Genomic DNA, 12213 nt, shown 5'->3' with positions numbered 1-12213 from the left:
GCACTACCTCCCCCCCCCCCCAAAAAAAAGGAAAAGAAAAGAAAAGAAAAAAGAGCTGGCCATCACTTCTGTCGAGGGGCAGGACAGGAGAAACACACACATTCACAAAGCAGTGACCTCATGTTTGCCTGACAGCCACATGTGAACACACACACACACATATACACATATATACACATACACACATATACACACATACACATACACTCACACACGCACACCACCTGTGAAACCCACCAAAGCTCTCCAGTGTCAAGGGTGACTCTGGTGGGCCCTTCACTAGTCCTGGCTCCTGGGATTCCAGCGGCCCAATGACTGATGTGAGGGTGATGCCACCATCCACCCCTCAGGCTCAAGCCAGGCCTCTTGCCTCCTATTTAGGGGGGGCCTGACAGCAGGGGCTGCAGGGCCACTCTACTCTGATGCATCTGCCCTTCCCAGGTGCTTTCTGTGCTGAAGGGGAGCCCCAGCCAACCCCACCAGACCCCAGAGCATGTGGGTGCAAAGAGACCCCCATCTCCCACCTGCTACTCAGCTGCCCCTCCACGCCTCAGCACAGGAACCCCCAATCTGGACAAACCCCCATGACAAGTAGCAAGCACAAGCCCCCCAAGGAGAAGAGGGAGAGCCGGCACCCCCTGGGAAGTCAGGCAGCCTCGAGGGCACCAACACTGCGTGAGAATCCCTGGAGCCACAGCAGTGTGGAAAGTTCTGGAAACTGCAGCTTCCGGAACTCACAGGCACAGAACCTGTGGCTTCAGTCAGAGGAGCGACAGCAACGCCCCCAGTCACAGAGGCGGAGAGCATTAGGAACACCAGGACCCTATGGATGCTGGGGATCGAACCCAGGTAGGCCGCATGCAAGACAAACACCCGCCCCGATCTACTATCGCTCCAGCCCCAAGAGAACACACAGGGGGCCTCGTGGGGGCGGGAGAACCCAAGGGCTCTGCTGCCCCTCCCAGTCACGGGGGAGAAGGCTGTTTCCCAAGAAGGGAAAATGTCCACACTACATCATCACGCTGAAAAAGAAAAGGCAGCACAAGGGACGTTCTGGGAGGGAACCGGGTCAGAATCAGAGCCGGCATGGCGGCCAGCCTCCCCGGAAGCTCAGACGCTTTCTCTGCGTGCAGGGCACTGCGCACTGCTCGGGGACCAGGGAGGGAAGTGGCCAGCCCGAGCTCTCCCAGAGAGGACGGCCTCCGTGGGGGAGGAAGGCCCCGGGACGCCACCGCCCAGAGGGCCACAGAGCCCGCACTGACTCACGTCCCACGAGGAGCTGTGTCCACTGGGAGCCATCGTCAGAGACGCACAGGGACCGGGCGGGGCCAGAGGAGGCGTGTGACCCGACAGAAGGGGCCAATGTGACGGAAGGCCACGAGGGCGGCCCAGGTGGTGCCAGGTGACCCAGATGCCCTCGGCCCTGCCGGATGCCCTGGAGCAGGGAGTGGACCGGACGCCAGCAATCAGCTCTGCATTCTCTGGCCTGTTCTGATGGTGTGCATTCCCGGAACACAGGAGGGACATGTTTGCTCACACCCCCTTTGTTGCAAAGGTATAAAAGGGGGAACGCTTCTTTGGGGAAAGGGGTGGGTTTGGGGGCTTTTCGTAGTTTTTTCCAGTTTTCAGCCATACATGAAGAGGCTCAAGGGTTCCTCCTGGCTCTGCACTCAGGAATGAGTCCTGGTGATGCACGGGGGACCCTATGGGATGCTGGGGATCGAACCCAGGTAGGTCGCACGCAAGACAAACACCCGCCCCGATCTACTATCGCTCCGGCCCCAAGGTGAAAAGCTTCTACCGTTCTCCTTTTTTAGGAGATCCTTCCCGCAACCCCGGGGTGGGGGGGCGGAGGGCTTCCCTGAATTCTCTTCCCTTCCTTCCCCTTTCCCTAAACAAGTCTCTGAAACCTGAACATATGACCCATGATGCCAACATCCTGCCAGGAACCAGAGGCCGTGATGGGCACGACACTACCACAAACTGTCTACACAGGCCGTGTGTGTCTGCGTGCGTGTGTGTGTATGTGTGTGTGTGTGTGTGTGTGTGTGTGTGTGTCCAGGAGCCAAATGTGAGGTCTCTCCCCCTGGAGCTGGGACCCGGGCCTGCACCCCGGAATACATAAAAAGCATGAGAGAGCTCCAGGCCCAGCTGTTGGCTCTGACGGGAAAGCACGCATCTCTCTGGCGACAGGCAGGAGAAACCCTAACACTACCTCAAAACGATGCTTATGGACCAGTCTGAGGGCATCAGGGTCAGGCAACAGGCAGACTCCAGGGCTTGGGAAAATTCCCACCAGAAGACACCAAAATGCACTTGGGGAGAGGCTGAGAAGAACAATAAGCTCATAAAATGGAAGAGCAACTTACACCCCAACACGTGAGTAGAGTTCTTTTATTAAAAAAGAAACAAGCACGGAGGGATGGGAAGAAATCAATGGCTGATCTCAGAAAGGAAGCAAAGCCCTGCCCAAGTGAAAAACTCGATCCAGCGGCAAACCATACCCCACAAGTGAACGGAGGCCAAGGCCAGCCGCAGCGGAGAGAACTGGGGAAGAGAAACATGCCAGGCACGAGATCGGGAGAAACGGCCGCTACATACGGGAAAGCCCCAGGAGGGGACAGTGATGATGTCGGAGAGAAAATATCCAGCAGAAAGAGCCCAAGTTTTTCAGACTTGACGGAACACTTGCTTGCGAAGATTACCCGGAGCACAAAGACAACAGACAAAGCCATGCGGCCAGTAGAATCCCAAACATACAACTGAATAACAGAGTTTAAAAGGAACCAGGCCAGGGGCTTAACACTGTTTGGCCCGGTGACAGACAGGATTTTGAGGAAGGTTTTTATTTTAACTTCAGGGTTAATTAAGTGCTCTATTCTGAAAGAAGTGGCATTTTTATAAACTGGAGGGAGGGGGGATGCTATTGCAAATACACCCTTGCACAGAATACTCTAGTCCAGAAAAATAAAAAAAAAATGAAACCGTCTTCATCAGTATCGTAGGAAGAAGTAAGGGAAGGTTTAGACAAGGCCAAACTCCAGGCAGGAACCAACAGGATAAGTGGCACCCTAGAAAGCTGACCCCGGGCCCAAGGAATGGGAGGAGGAGGTGAGGGTGCTAAGCTCCCCTTTTACTTAGCTCTGTCCCCACTGCCACGTGAACTCCTTTGGGGGGCATCAAAATGGCCAGACCCTCCATCAGGCAGCGTGTTCAACTCTAAATTAATTACACTGCAAGACCACCCATCGAGAGAAGCAAAACTAAGAAATAAATTAGCACCTCCGAGGTAAATTAAATTAACACACCCCACCCCAAACCCTGCTACTTAGCACGGTGCCATTCGGATAGGGCTTCCTTCTTTGCCTTCGCCAGGGTCAAAAGCAGTCAGAGGGGAGGGGACAAAGTGTGACTGGGGTCTGTGGAACTGACCACCCAGTTCCCTGCCATCTCCTCGGCGGGCTTGGACAGATGAGGCACTGGGCAGTGCACGTGTATTTGGGGGCTCTATCAAATGTGCATCCCCCAAGCGGGGAGACAGAGAACCTCGTTGGTTTGGGCACATTCAGATTGGGGGGAAATTCTCCTGCCCCCCAACACCTCTAATACACCCAGCAAGCAAGAGGAAGCTAGGAAGGAAACCCTCGGCTTCTTCAGGCCGGACAAACCACACTGAGAGGGGGAGTGGTCTAAAGCGCCTAGTAGCCTGGGGACCCGGCAGCCGACGGCCGCCCCCATGGGGTATGGGGAAGGCCACGTGTGTCTTAAAAACATCTCAGTTTCTTCCAACCCAGCTCGGGACCCCACCCCATCAACACAGTCACATATGTCACAGAAGCCCCCTCAGTGTCCTGATGCCCCAACCCCGAGGAAAGCCACCAACCCCGAGACACCCTGGCCCCTCGGAGCTGGCCCGATATCTTCTTCCTTTGCTCCTCATCCTCTCCCCTACCCCCAGGCTTGGCTTCTGGACTAAGAAAGGCCCTTTTCTCACTTTTCTCATCTCCAAGGGCCTCACGGTTCCCCTTCTCCTCTTTCCCCCTCAGTGGGGTGATCCTCAGGTCCCTTCCCCACCGCCTCCAGAGAGCTTGGGGTTCCCCCAGGATTCCTTCCAAGGAGGCACCCAACATGGCGGCAGGTAAAAGGGGGCTCTCCTAGGCTCCCCTGCTCCGTCCCTGCTTCTCTGCCTACCATCGGAGGAGGTAAACGAGGTCACAGCACACCCCACAGCCCGCGGCTCCCTGCAGACATGCTCAGCAGCTGCTCGGTAGGCACTCAGCTCTCAGTGAGTGCTCAGTACTCAGTGCCCCTTCAACACTCCAGCCTGGGTCCCTCATGCCACTGACTCCCATGACTCCAGTTTCTCCAATGACCCTGCTAAGCTCTGGTCAATCCAGATGCTGTACTTTTGAACGTTTTTTTTGGTACTTTGGTGGAAACTTCAGCAGGAAGGAGGGGGATGAATATCTACATGCCTGCATGCCCGAGTCACCTCCCTCAGCCCCTCTGGACCCTGATGCCCTCCTCTCCCTGCCAACACCAAAGCCCATGTCCCCCCACCTCCAGGCAGCAGATTCCTGTCCCTGCTCCTCCCCAGGGCTCAGGGGGAGATAAAGTCCCTGTACCCCCTGAAAGGGAAGCAGAGCTAAGGGACAGGCGGGAGCCAGACCCTGCAACCAGTGCCTGCCCACTGTCCTGAGTCCTGGTCACTCCCTCTGCAACTCCAGGATAGTCTCGGCACTCCACGGTTCGCCCCAGCATGGAAATGACCCGATGGCCGAGGTGAGGGACTGTCCTCCCAGAAGAAGTGACCAAAGCAAACCCCACCTCTGAGACAGGTTGGTGGACAAGTCAGCCACAGCCAGCAGCTCCTGGCCACCAGGTCACAGAGAATGAACGTCCACTGGGGTGGACTCGGGGAGAGTGCTCCTACCACCCGGGAAAGCACAGTGGTGACAGCAGGTCGCAGGGGAGCCCGAGGGGGAGGACGGAGGCAGGGGCGGCCCCTGGGGTGGGGGCAAAGACAGATGTCACCAGTGATATCCCTTCCATCAGCCTGTCTCCCAACACACCGGGCACAGGGGGGACCAAGCTGCCGCCGCTCCCCGCTTCCTCCCTGACTGGGTCCCCCCCTGCACACACACACACACACACACACACACACACACACACACACACACCCTTCACTCCTCACCCGAGTCCTTCCCATCCCCCTCGCCGCCTCCCTCTGATCTGCCTCCAACATTTTCTTGCTCTTCTCCATGCCCCATGAAGATCTCTGATCTGCCGGCCCCTCGTGCCACATCAGCCCCAGTCTTAGCCCTGTCCTCCCCCCCCGTCTCCCGGCTGTCTTGCAGACCCTCCTCACAACCGCCTTCCTCTGGACCTGTCCAGCCTCGACACCATCGCTGGGAACCTTCCCTCCAGCTGAGGTTCTGGAGCCTCCGACAGCGCTGCCGAGCTCCAGGCCCTGCGTGCTGGGGTCCCAGGGACAGTGCTGGGGACCCAGGGACAGTGCTCTCCATACGCATCCACACACTGCAGGGGCGGGTCACTGTCTCCCAGAGCGTCTCCCACTTTCCACCCCCCTTAGCCCAGCTTCAGAGTTCCTGCCTAAGCATCCCTGTCCCTACCATGTGGTCCCTAAACGCTCTGCACTCCGCTCCATAATACCGCCCCGGATGGATGGAAGGGGACAGGAGAAAGGGCAGAGGACACGTCTGCAGAGCAAGCAGGCGGACACCCAGGGGTGGGAGAGGAGGCATGCATTCCCGGAACCCCCGGGCTTTGCCTCCGCTTGGACTTGAAAGTCTCCAAGCCTGACACCACCCCGTCAAATTTCCAGCGCTCTGGACTCTTCCTCACAAGCCCCCTCCAACAGGCCACTTTCAGAACCAAGATAAATGGCATGTCTGTCCACGTCCGGGTCGGACAGGCCGGACCGGTTCTCACCCGGCCCTCACCCGGCCCACCAGACTCCCCGACTGGCGGAGCAGGGGTGCGGGGCGCTCTGGGCGGCAGGCCCCCTCCTCCCTGGCCTTACCTTGTCAGCCATGATCATGGACGCGCCCCCGTGGATGCCCAGGATGGGCACGAACGTCTGCGAGGAGATAAAATCCAGCATCTGCGCCACGGCCTCCTGGTCCGTGTCGTCCCCGAACACCAGGCCGTGGATGCGGGCGCCCGACATGAGGTCGCACACGTGCGTGATGAGGCTCTTGGGGTCGGTGCGGTTCATCAGCAGCGCCACCACGTTCACGTCGAGGGGCAGCCCCGCGCCCTGCTCGGGCCCCCACAGCGTCCGCAGCTGGCGCTCCGTCATGTCGTGGCTGTGGCCCAGGAGCACCGCGATGTTCAGCGCCGGAGGCCCCTTCTCGGCCGCCGCCGCGGGCGCCGGGCCGCGCCACACCAGAAGGGCCGCCAGTCCCAGCAGCGCCCAGTAGCCCAGTCTGCCCATAGTCGCCGCCACTGACGGTCCCTGCAAGGGGCACGGAGAGGAAGGGTCCAGACCACGGGTGCCGGGCCCGGGTCCTCGCCAGAGGCGCCCCGCTGGAGCCCTGCCCCAAGGCGGGCCGCCCGGCCACGCACGGCCCCCCGCGCCCGCCCCCGGCCCCGCTCCTCAACTCACCCCCCTCGCCGGCCTCGCCTGGCCTCTGCCCTTCAGCCTCTCCTCCCCGCCCGCCCACATCGCCCTGCATCCTCCGCGAGCGCGCCCCCAGCCTCCCTCCAACTCACCCCTGCGGGGCCTCCCAAGTTGCGGGCCCGCCCCCAGCGCATCCCCGGGAACTAGAGACCCGCCGGGGGCGAGCGGAGGAGGCGCGGCTCCATCCGGGCTCCCGCGCACCGAGGCCCGGCGAGTTGGCCGACCCCCCAACCCGCCAGGTGACGCACAGACAGGACCCCGCTGAAGCACCCGCCGCGGGAGGACCCCGCACCCCTCCAGCCGGGCACAGCCGCAGCCCCCCAGGGCGCGGAGGCAAGAAGATGCTGGGGCTCCGGGGAACTTGGGGGAACTTAGGGCCCTCCCCAGGTCGCCAGGAAAATAAGGTCTCCCCCTCCCGCGCCAGCGGCCGAGACCCGCCCCCTGCCCGCGCGCCCGTGCGCCCGCGCGCGCGCGCGCTCCGGGCAATGCAGAATTCCGGAGAGGAGACACGTCCCCCCGCGGGCCGGCGCGTGGGAGCTGGCGGCGAGCGCGCCTAGGGTGGCGGTGGGGGCCCCGAAAGACGTGGACCGTGCCGCCCCTTCTCTGCCTGCCCACTCGGGGCCCGCCGCTCGAGTCTGGGGTGGATGGATGCACGTGGGCCCGGGCTGCACACCCTCGGGGGCGCGCTGGCGCGTCTCCCCGCGCCCACCCGCATCCAGAGTCCGCGCACGTCCAGGGGGCACGGGGCGGCGGCGGGGGCGAGGGGGCGTGCGCTCTCACACTCACACACACACACACACGCACACGCACACGCGGACGGCGGCGGCGGCGGCACGTCCGCGCGCGCGCGTGTCCAGAGGCGCGCGCCCTCCGCGCCGGGCGCCGCCGGAGCCGGGGAAGTTGGGGCGCGAACGCAGGCGGGTCCGGGCGAACCCCGGCAGCGCGGAGCCGCAGCGCCCCCTGGCGCCCCTCGCCGCCCCTCGCCGCGGGGCCCGGCTCCCGCTCTGGCTCTCCGCCCCGGCCCTCGGCTCCCGCTCTCCCTCGGCGCCAGCTCCCTCCTGCCGGGCGGGCGCGCCGAGCCGCGGCTCCCGCCGGGACGTACCTGTAGCCGGAGAAGGTCGAGGATGCGGTGGGGCGCGCCGCGCGCACGAGCATCTCGGCCGCCTCAGCAGCCACCGGGTTTAGCGGGTTCCCGCATGCTGCGGCCCCCGCGCGCTCCCCTGGCTGTCCCGAGCTGTCCGCATCGCCCCCACGGGGGGCGGCTATCCCAGCCGGAGGCTCTGCCGCAGGGCTCTGCCGAGGCGGGAAAGAGAGGGCGAGGGAGCGGGCGGCGGAGAGGGAGGGAGGGAGAGAGAGAGCGGGAGAGCGGGTTAGCGCGAGGGGCGAGGAGCCGGGGGTCCATCTGCAGTCTGCAGTGCTCGCGGCCCTCCGTGCGCACGGGGGGCGGGGGCCCGACCTGAGTGGCGGCGGCTGGAGCTCCGCGCCAGGGACGCCCCCCGGTCGGATCCTCAGACCCCGTGGCCCATACGGAGAGCTCCGCTCGGCGGCGCCCCGAGGAACGGAGCCCCGGGCTGGCCACCCACGAGCAGCTTTAACTGGGCACCTGCATCTCCCCCCCTACCACCTCCCCAGCGCCGGCTGCCGAGAGTTCTGCGGCCAGAAGCTGCCGAGCGGGGAAGGGGGTGGGGGGACAGGGCGGGGGAAGCGGAGGGAGCGGAGGGGGCCCGCCGAGGAGGGAGGGGGCGCTGGCTGAGTTTGCGATGAGCCGGCAGGAGGAGAGGGGGAGGGAGGCGCGATCGCTCCCACGCAGCGACCCCCTTGCGGTCCCGCCGCCTCCTCCCCTCCAGGCCTCCAGCCGTCCCCTTCCCCAAGGGGCCACCCGGGCCCCGCGTCCGTCCCGCGCCCGCACTCACCGCAGCCTCTCTCCACATAGTTCTCAGCAGTGGCCGCTCCTGGTCATCTCCAGGGCTGAAGGCTGCAGCCGAGACTCTCAGCGCTCGCCCGGCCCCATGCTTGGGCTCCGCACCCCTCCCGGGCGGGCGCCTCCCTCCACGAGCCGGAGCGCGGCTGGCGGCCACCCCGCGCCGGACGGACGGACGGCCGGCCGCTGCCCGGCCGCTCGGCGCGCCCGCGAGCCCTGTCCGCAGCCCCGGCTCCGGGCGGGCGCGCGTGCGGGCGAGTGTGCGGGCGAGCGTGAGCGTGGGGCCGCGCGCGCGCGTGGGGCCGGGGATCCCCGCGGGCAGCTCCCTCCCGACCCTCGGCGGCGGGGCTGCAGCCGCGCCCCGCGTTCCCCCGGGGCGGGAGTCCGGAGAGCGCCCCGGGCCGCCCCGGGCGTCACGGCTCGGGCCGCGCGGGGCTCCCGACGCGGGCTGCTGCCGCTGCCGCTGCGGTGGCCTCGGAGGAAGAGGATGGGGAGGCAGGCGGGGGCGCCCCCCGCGCCAACTTAGGGACTTGTTCCCCGCCGGCGAGCCGCAGCCGCGGCAGCCCCCGCGCAGGCTGGAGGGGCTCGGGGGCGCCTCCCGCCCGCGGCCGCCCTCCCCGGAGGCGGGCCGAGGCAGACCCCGCAGTCTCCCGGCGGCGGCGCGGGGCGCGGCCACCGGCTCCCGGAGCGCACGGCGGCGACCAGGCCGGAGCCGGCGGCGGGGGCGCCTGCGGCGGGCGCGGCGCTGTCCGTGGTGCTGGAGCCCGCGCTCTCCGCCCGCTCCCGAGCGTCTGGTGCGGCTGGAGAGTCGATTATTCACATCAACGCGGCCGCTTCCTCCCCGCCAGTGCCGCGCGCTGGGTACAGCAAGCCCCCCTCCACGCACAGGCGCGCCGACACGCGCGCGCGCGCGCACACGCACACACACACGCGCACACACACACACACGCACACCACAGAGATCTGCTCCAGTGCATCTTCCCCTGAGCCTGGCCACCCCCACAGAACGAGCTCCTCGGATCTCCAGGCGTCAGAGCCCTCCAAGTAAAGACATCAAGATATCTTTGCATTCCCCACTGGCTTCCTTCCTGGCTCCCAAGTTATGCCCAACAGAAGTCGCCCTGAGGCTGCCGCCTCCAAGCTGCCGGCAGGGGTGAGCCCGAAGAGTATGGAGCCTGCCTGCCCCAGGACCTGGCCGGCTGAATTCTGCACTGGGGCCAGGCACGGCTGTGCCAAGGCAGGGCCTCTGTTCATCTTTCACTGGCCATATCGCTCCCTTACTGTACCCCTGCCCTGTCCCCGCCCTCAGGCCATGGGAGAAAAAAGGCCCTAAATTTTAAGAGGTTCCGCAAGGTCCAGGCTGGTCTGACTCCGCCCCCTCTTGACTTAGCAGTTGGACTCCCCGTCTTCATTGCCCCTTTTGCACTGATAATACGGGAACTGGGCGGGGTGGTTAAAAAAAATAAAGTAAGTCTACTTGTCAAGGTTATTTTGAAAACCACAGGGGATCGTCTTGGTAAAAGGAGCCCCAAGAGCCACACAGAGGAGCTGGTCAGTGAGCATGCAGTCCACTCAAGGTGGCCCTTCCAGAATGGACAAAGTGGGTGTAACCACTGACATGGATAAAGGAAAGATCTGGTCCCTAAAGATCTGGGGCTTAACACTCAGCTAGTTCGCGGGGCATTTAATATGCAAGACAGGGAAAGGAGGGAGCTAGTTCTGGAGGTCGGTGAACACGGAGTGTGTGTGACAGAAGGCAGGGAATAGGGAACACTCTACTTCTCGAAGCTCTAGGTGGGTTAAGCTGAATTAGACCCTCTATCTTGGTTATTAATCCCACCCCCCCTCCAGCAGAAACGACTTTTTTTTTATTGAATCACCATGATATACATAGTTAAAACGTTGTCCGTGACTGGGTTTCAGCCACACAATGTTCCAACACCCATCCCTTCACCAGTGTACATTTCCCACCACCAATGTCCCCAGAGTCCCAACTTCCAAAACTACTATTTTGACTGCAAACTCCATGTAAATGCTGCCCAACATTGCGGGCCCTTTGGTTCCTGTCTGAACGAGACCCCACGTGGCCTATCATTCCATGACTGGCTCTTTTCTAAGGTCTAGAAAATTCATCCATGAGGTTGCAGATTGCAACAGCCTTTTCTTTCTTATTACTGAGTAGCTGTCCACTATAGGAACAACCACACACTGTGCTTCATCTCCTGGTGTTGAGGACAGGCTGTAAGCAGAGGCAAAGCCTCGGTGAAAATGAGGGGCCAAAGATATGACTCAACTATAAAGCACATGCCTTGTAGGTGTGAGATCCTGGGTTTGATTCCTGCTATCAAAAGAGAAAAACAAGACAGATGCCTTCACCCACTTTGGGTCTTCTCCGTTAAAACTTCTGGAGGGGATATACAGCAAGGATGGTGTTTGCCTTGCATGTGGACAACCCGGGTTTGATCCCCGGCATCCCATAAGGTCCCCCAAGCACCACCAGGAGTGATTCCTGAGTGCAGAGCCAGGAGTAACCCTTGACCATGACCAGTTATGACCCAAAAAGCAAAAACAAAACCCCAACAACTTCTGGTGGGGTTTGGGGGGCAGGGGGGGCTTCCAAGCATATGTGCTTTAATCCCACAGAGGAATGTGCTGATGGCCCTGGCGAATGGCCCCTATTCCTACATCTCGATGCTGACTCTGACATAGCCCTTGATGCAAACTGCTCCTTCTGGGGAGAGTTCGAAGCTACCATTGACAGAGATGGAGATCGAACGGAAGTGATCTCTTGTAGCCAGAAAAAGAAGAGAAGTCCCTTATCTGAAGGTTCAGGAGCCCCTGGGCAGGCCACGTTCCCTGTGTGGAGCAGCATTGAGGACCTGCACTGCCCATAAGGGTCTGTTAGGGTAGATCCGTAAGCAATACTCAACTCACCACACGGTCTGGGTGAGGGCCAAGACTGTGCTACTCAACACGCCCAGAGGGAAAAAACCTTCACAGGAGCTTTGCCAATGGACAGTGTCATGCACACACACACACATACAACACACACACACACACACACACACACATGCACAATCCACAGTGCATATTGTTCTGAATCCATTCTGCTGTCGCATCATTAAAGTTGTCTGCAATGACACAGTCTGGGCTTAAGGAAGAAGTTGTTTCGGCTGTTTGCAATCCCATTGATTTATCTTCAAGTGCTCTATTAAATAAATGGTCTCCTGGTCGCCGCCTGCGTTGAGCTACTTCAGGGCTGTGGTTTAAGAACAGCCGCAGTTTCCCATCCCCCGAAAAGAACTAACAGGAGGCAAGCATTGATTATACTTCTCCTTCTATCTCTGTTCTCAAAGGAAACAGGTGAAGAATTCCCACAACCGAAGTGAAAAGACCCCGAGAGATCCTCACATATGGTGCAGTTTCTGTTTCTGGGTAAGTCCTGGAGACTCATTCGGTTCACTTGATTCTTCCGGCAAAGGATCTGACAAGTTCTGCAGCATTTTGGGGAGTTCTTATTACTCCAGCCATATGCCAAAGGAAGTGGCTCAGAGTGACCTATTTTATCCCAAATCCCGTCTGCCACTCCTGCAGAAACTATTGATCCTTGAGTGTTCTTTTTTTTTTTAAGTTTTTTTTTTCTCTAGCC

The 12213-nt window shown here is 61.5% G+C and overlaps 1 protein-coding gene across 1 annotated transcript in view; it reads right to left on the bottom strand.

The window, feature by feature from the left end:
- GRIN2A (glutamate ionotropic receptor NMDA type subunit 2A) overlaps positions 1-8743 on the bottom strand; it is a 291832-nt gene extending 283089 nt beyond the window's left edge. The window contains exons 1-3 of the mRNA XM_056107403.1: positions 8557-8743; positions 7746-7936; positions 6044-6478 (exon numbers count right to left, since the gene is read on the bottom strand). Coding sequence (XP_055963378.1) covers positions 6044-6457 — 414 coding nt within the window. The 5' untranslated portion in view covers positions 6458-6478; positions 7746-7936; positions 8557-8743. The remainder of the gene's footprint in view (positions 1-6043; positions 6479-7745; positions 7937-8556) is intronic.
- Positions 8744-12213: the final 3470 nt, after the last annotated feature.

Source organism: Sorex fumeus, unplaced genomic scaffold, assembly GCF_029834395.1.
Source record: "Sorex fumeus unplaced genomic scaffold, SorFum_2.1 ptg000165l, whole genome shotgun sequence".
Classification (NCBI taxonomy): domain Eukaryota; kingdom Metazoa; phylum Chordata; class Mammalia; order Eulipotyphla; family Soricidae; genus Sorex; species Sorex fumeus.
Note: the sequence above shows the minus strand (reverse complement) of the source record. Positions and strands in the feature narration are given on the sequence as shown.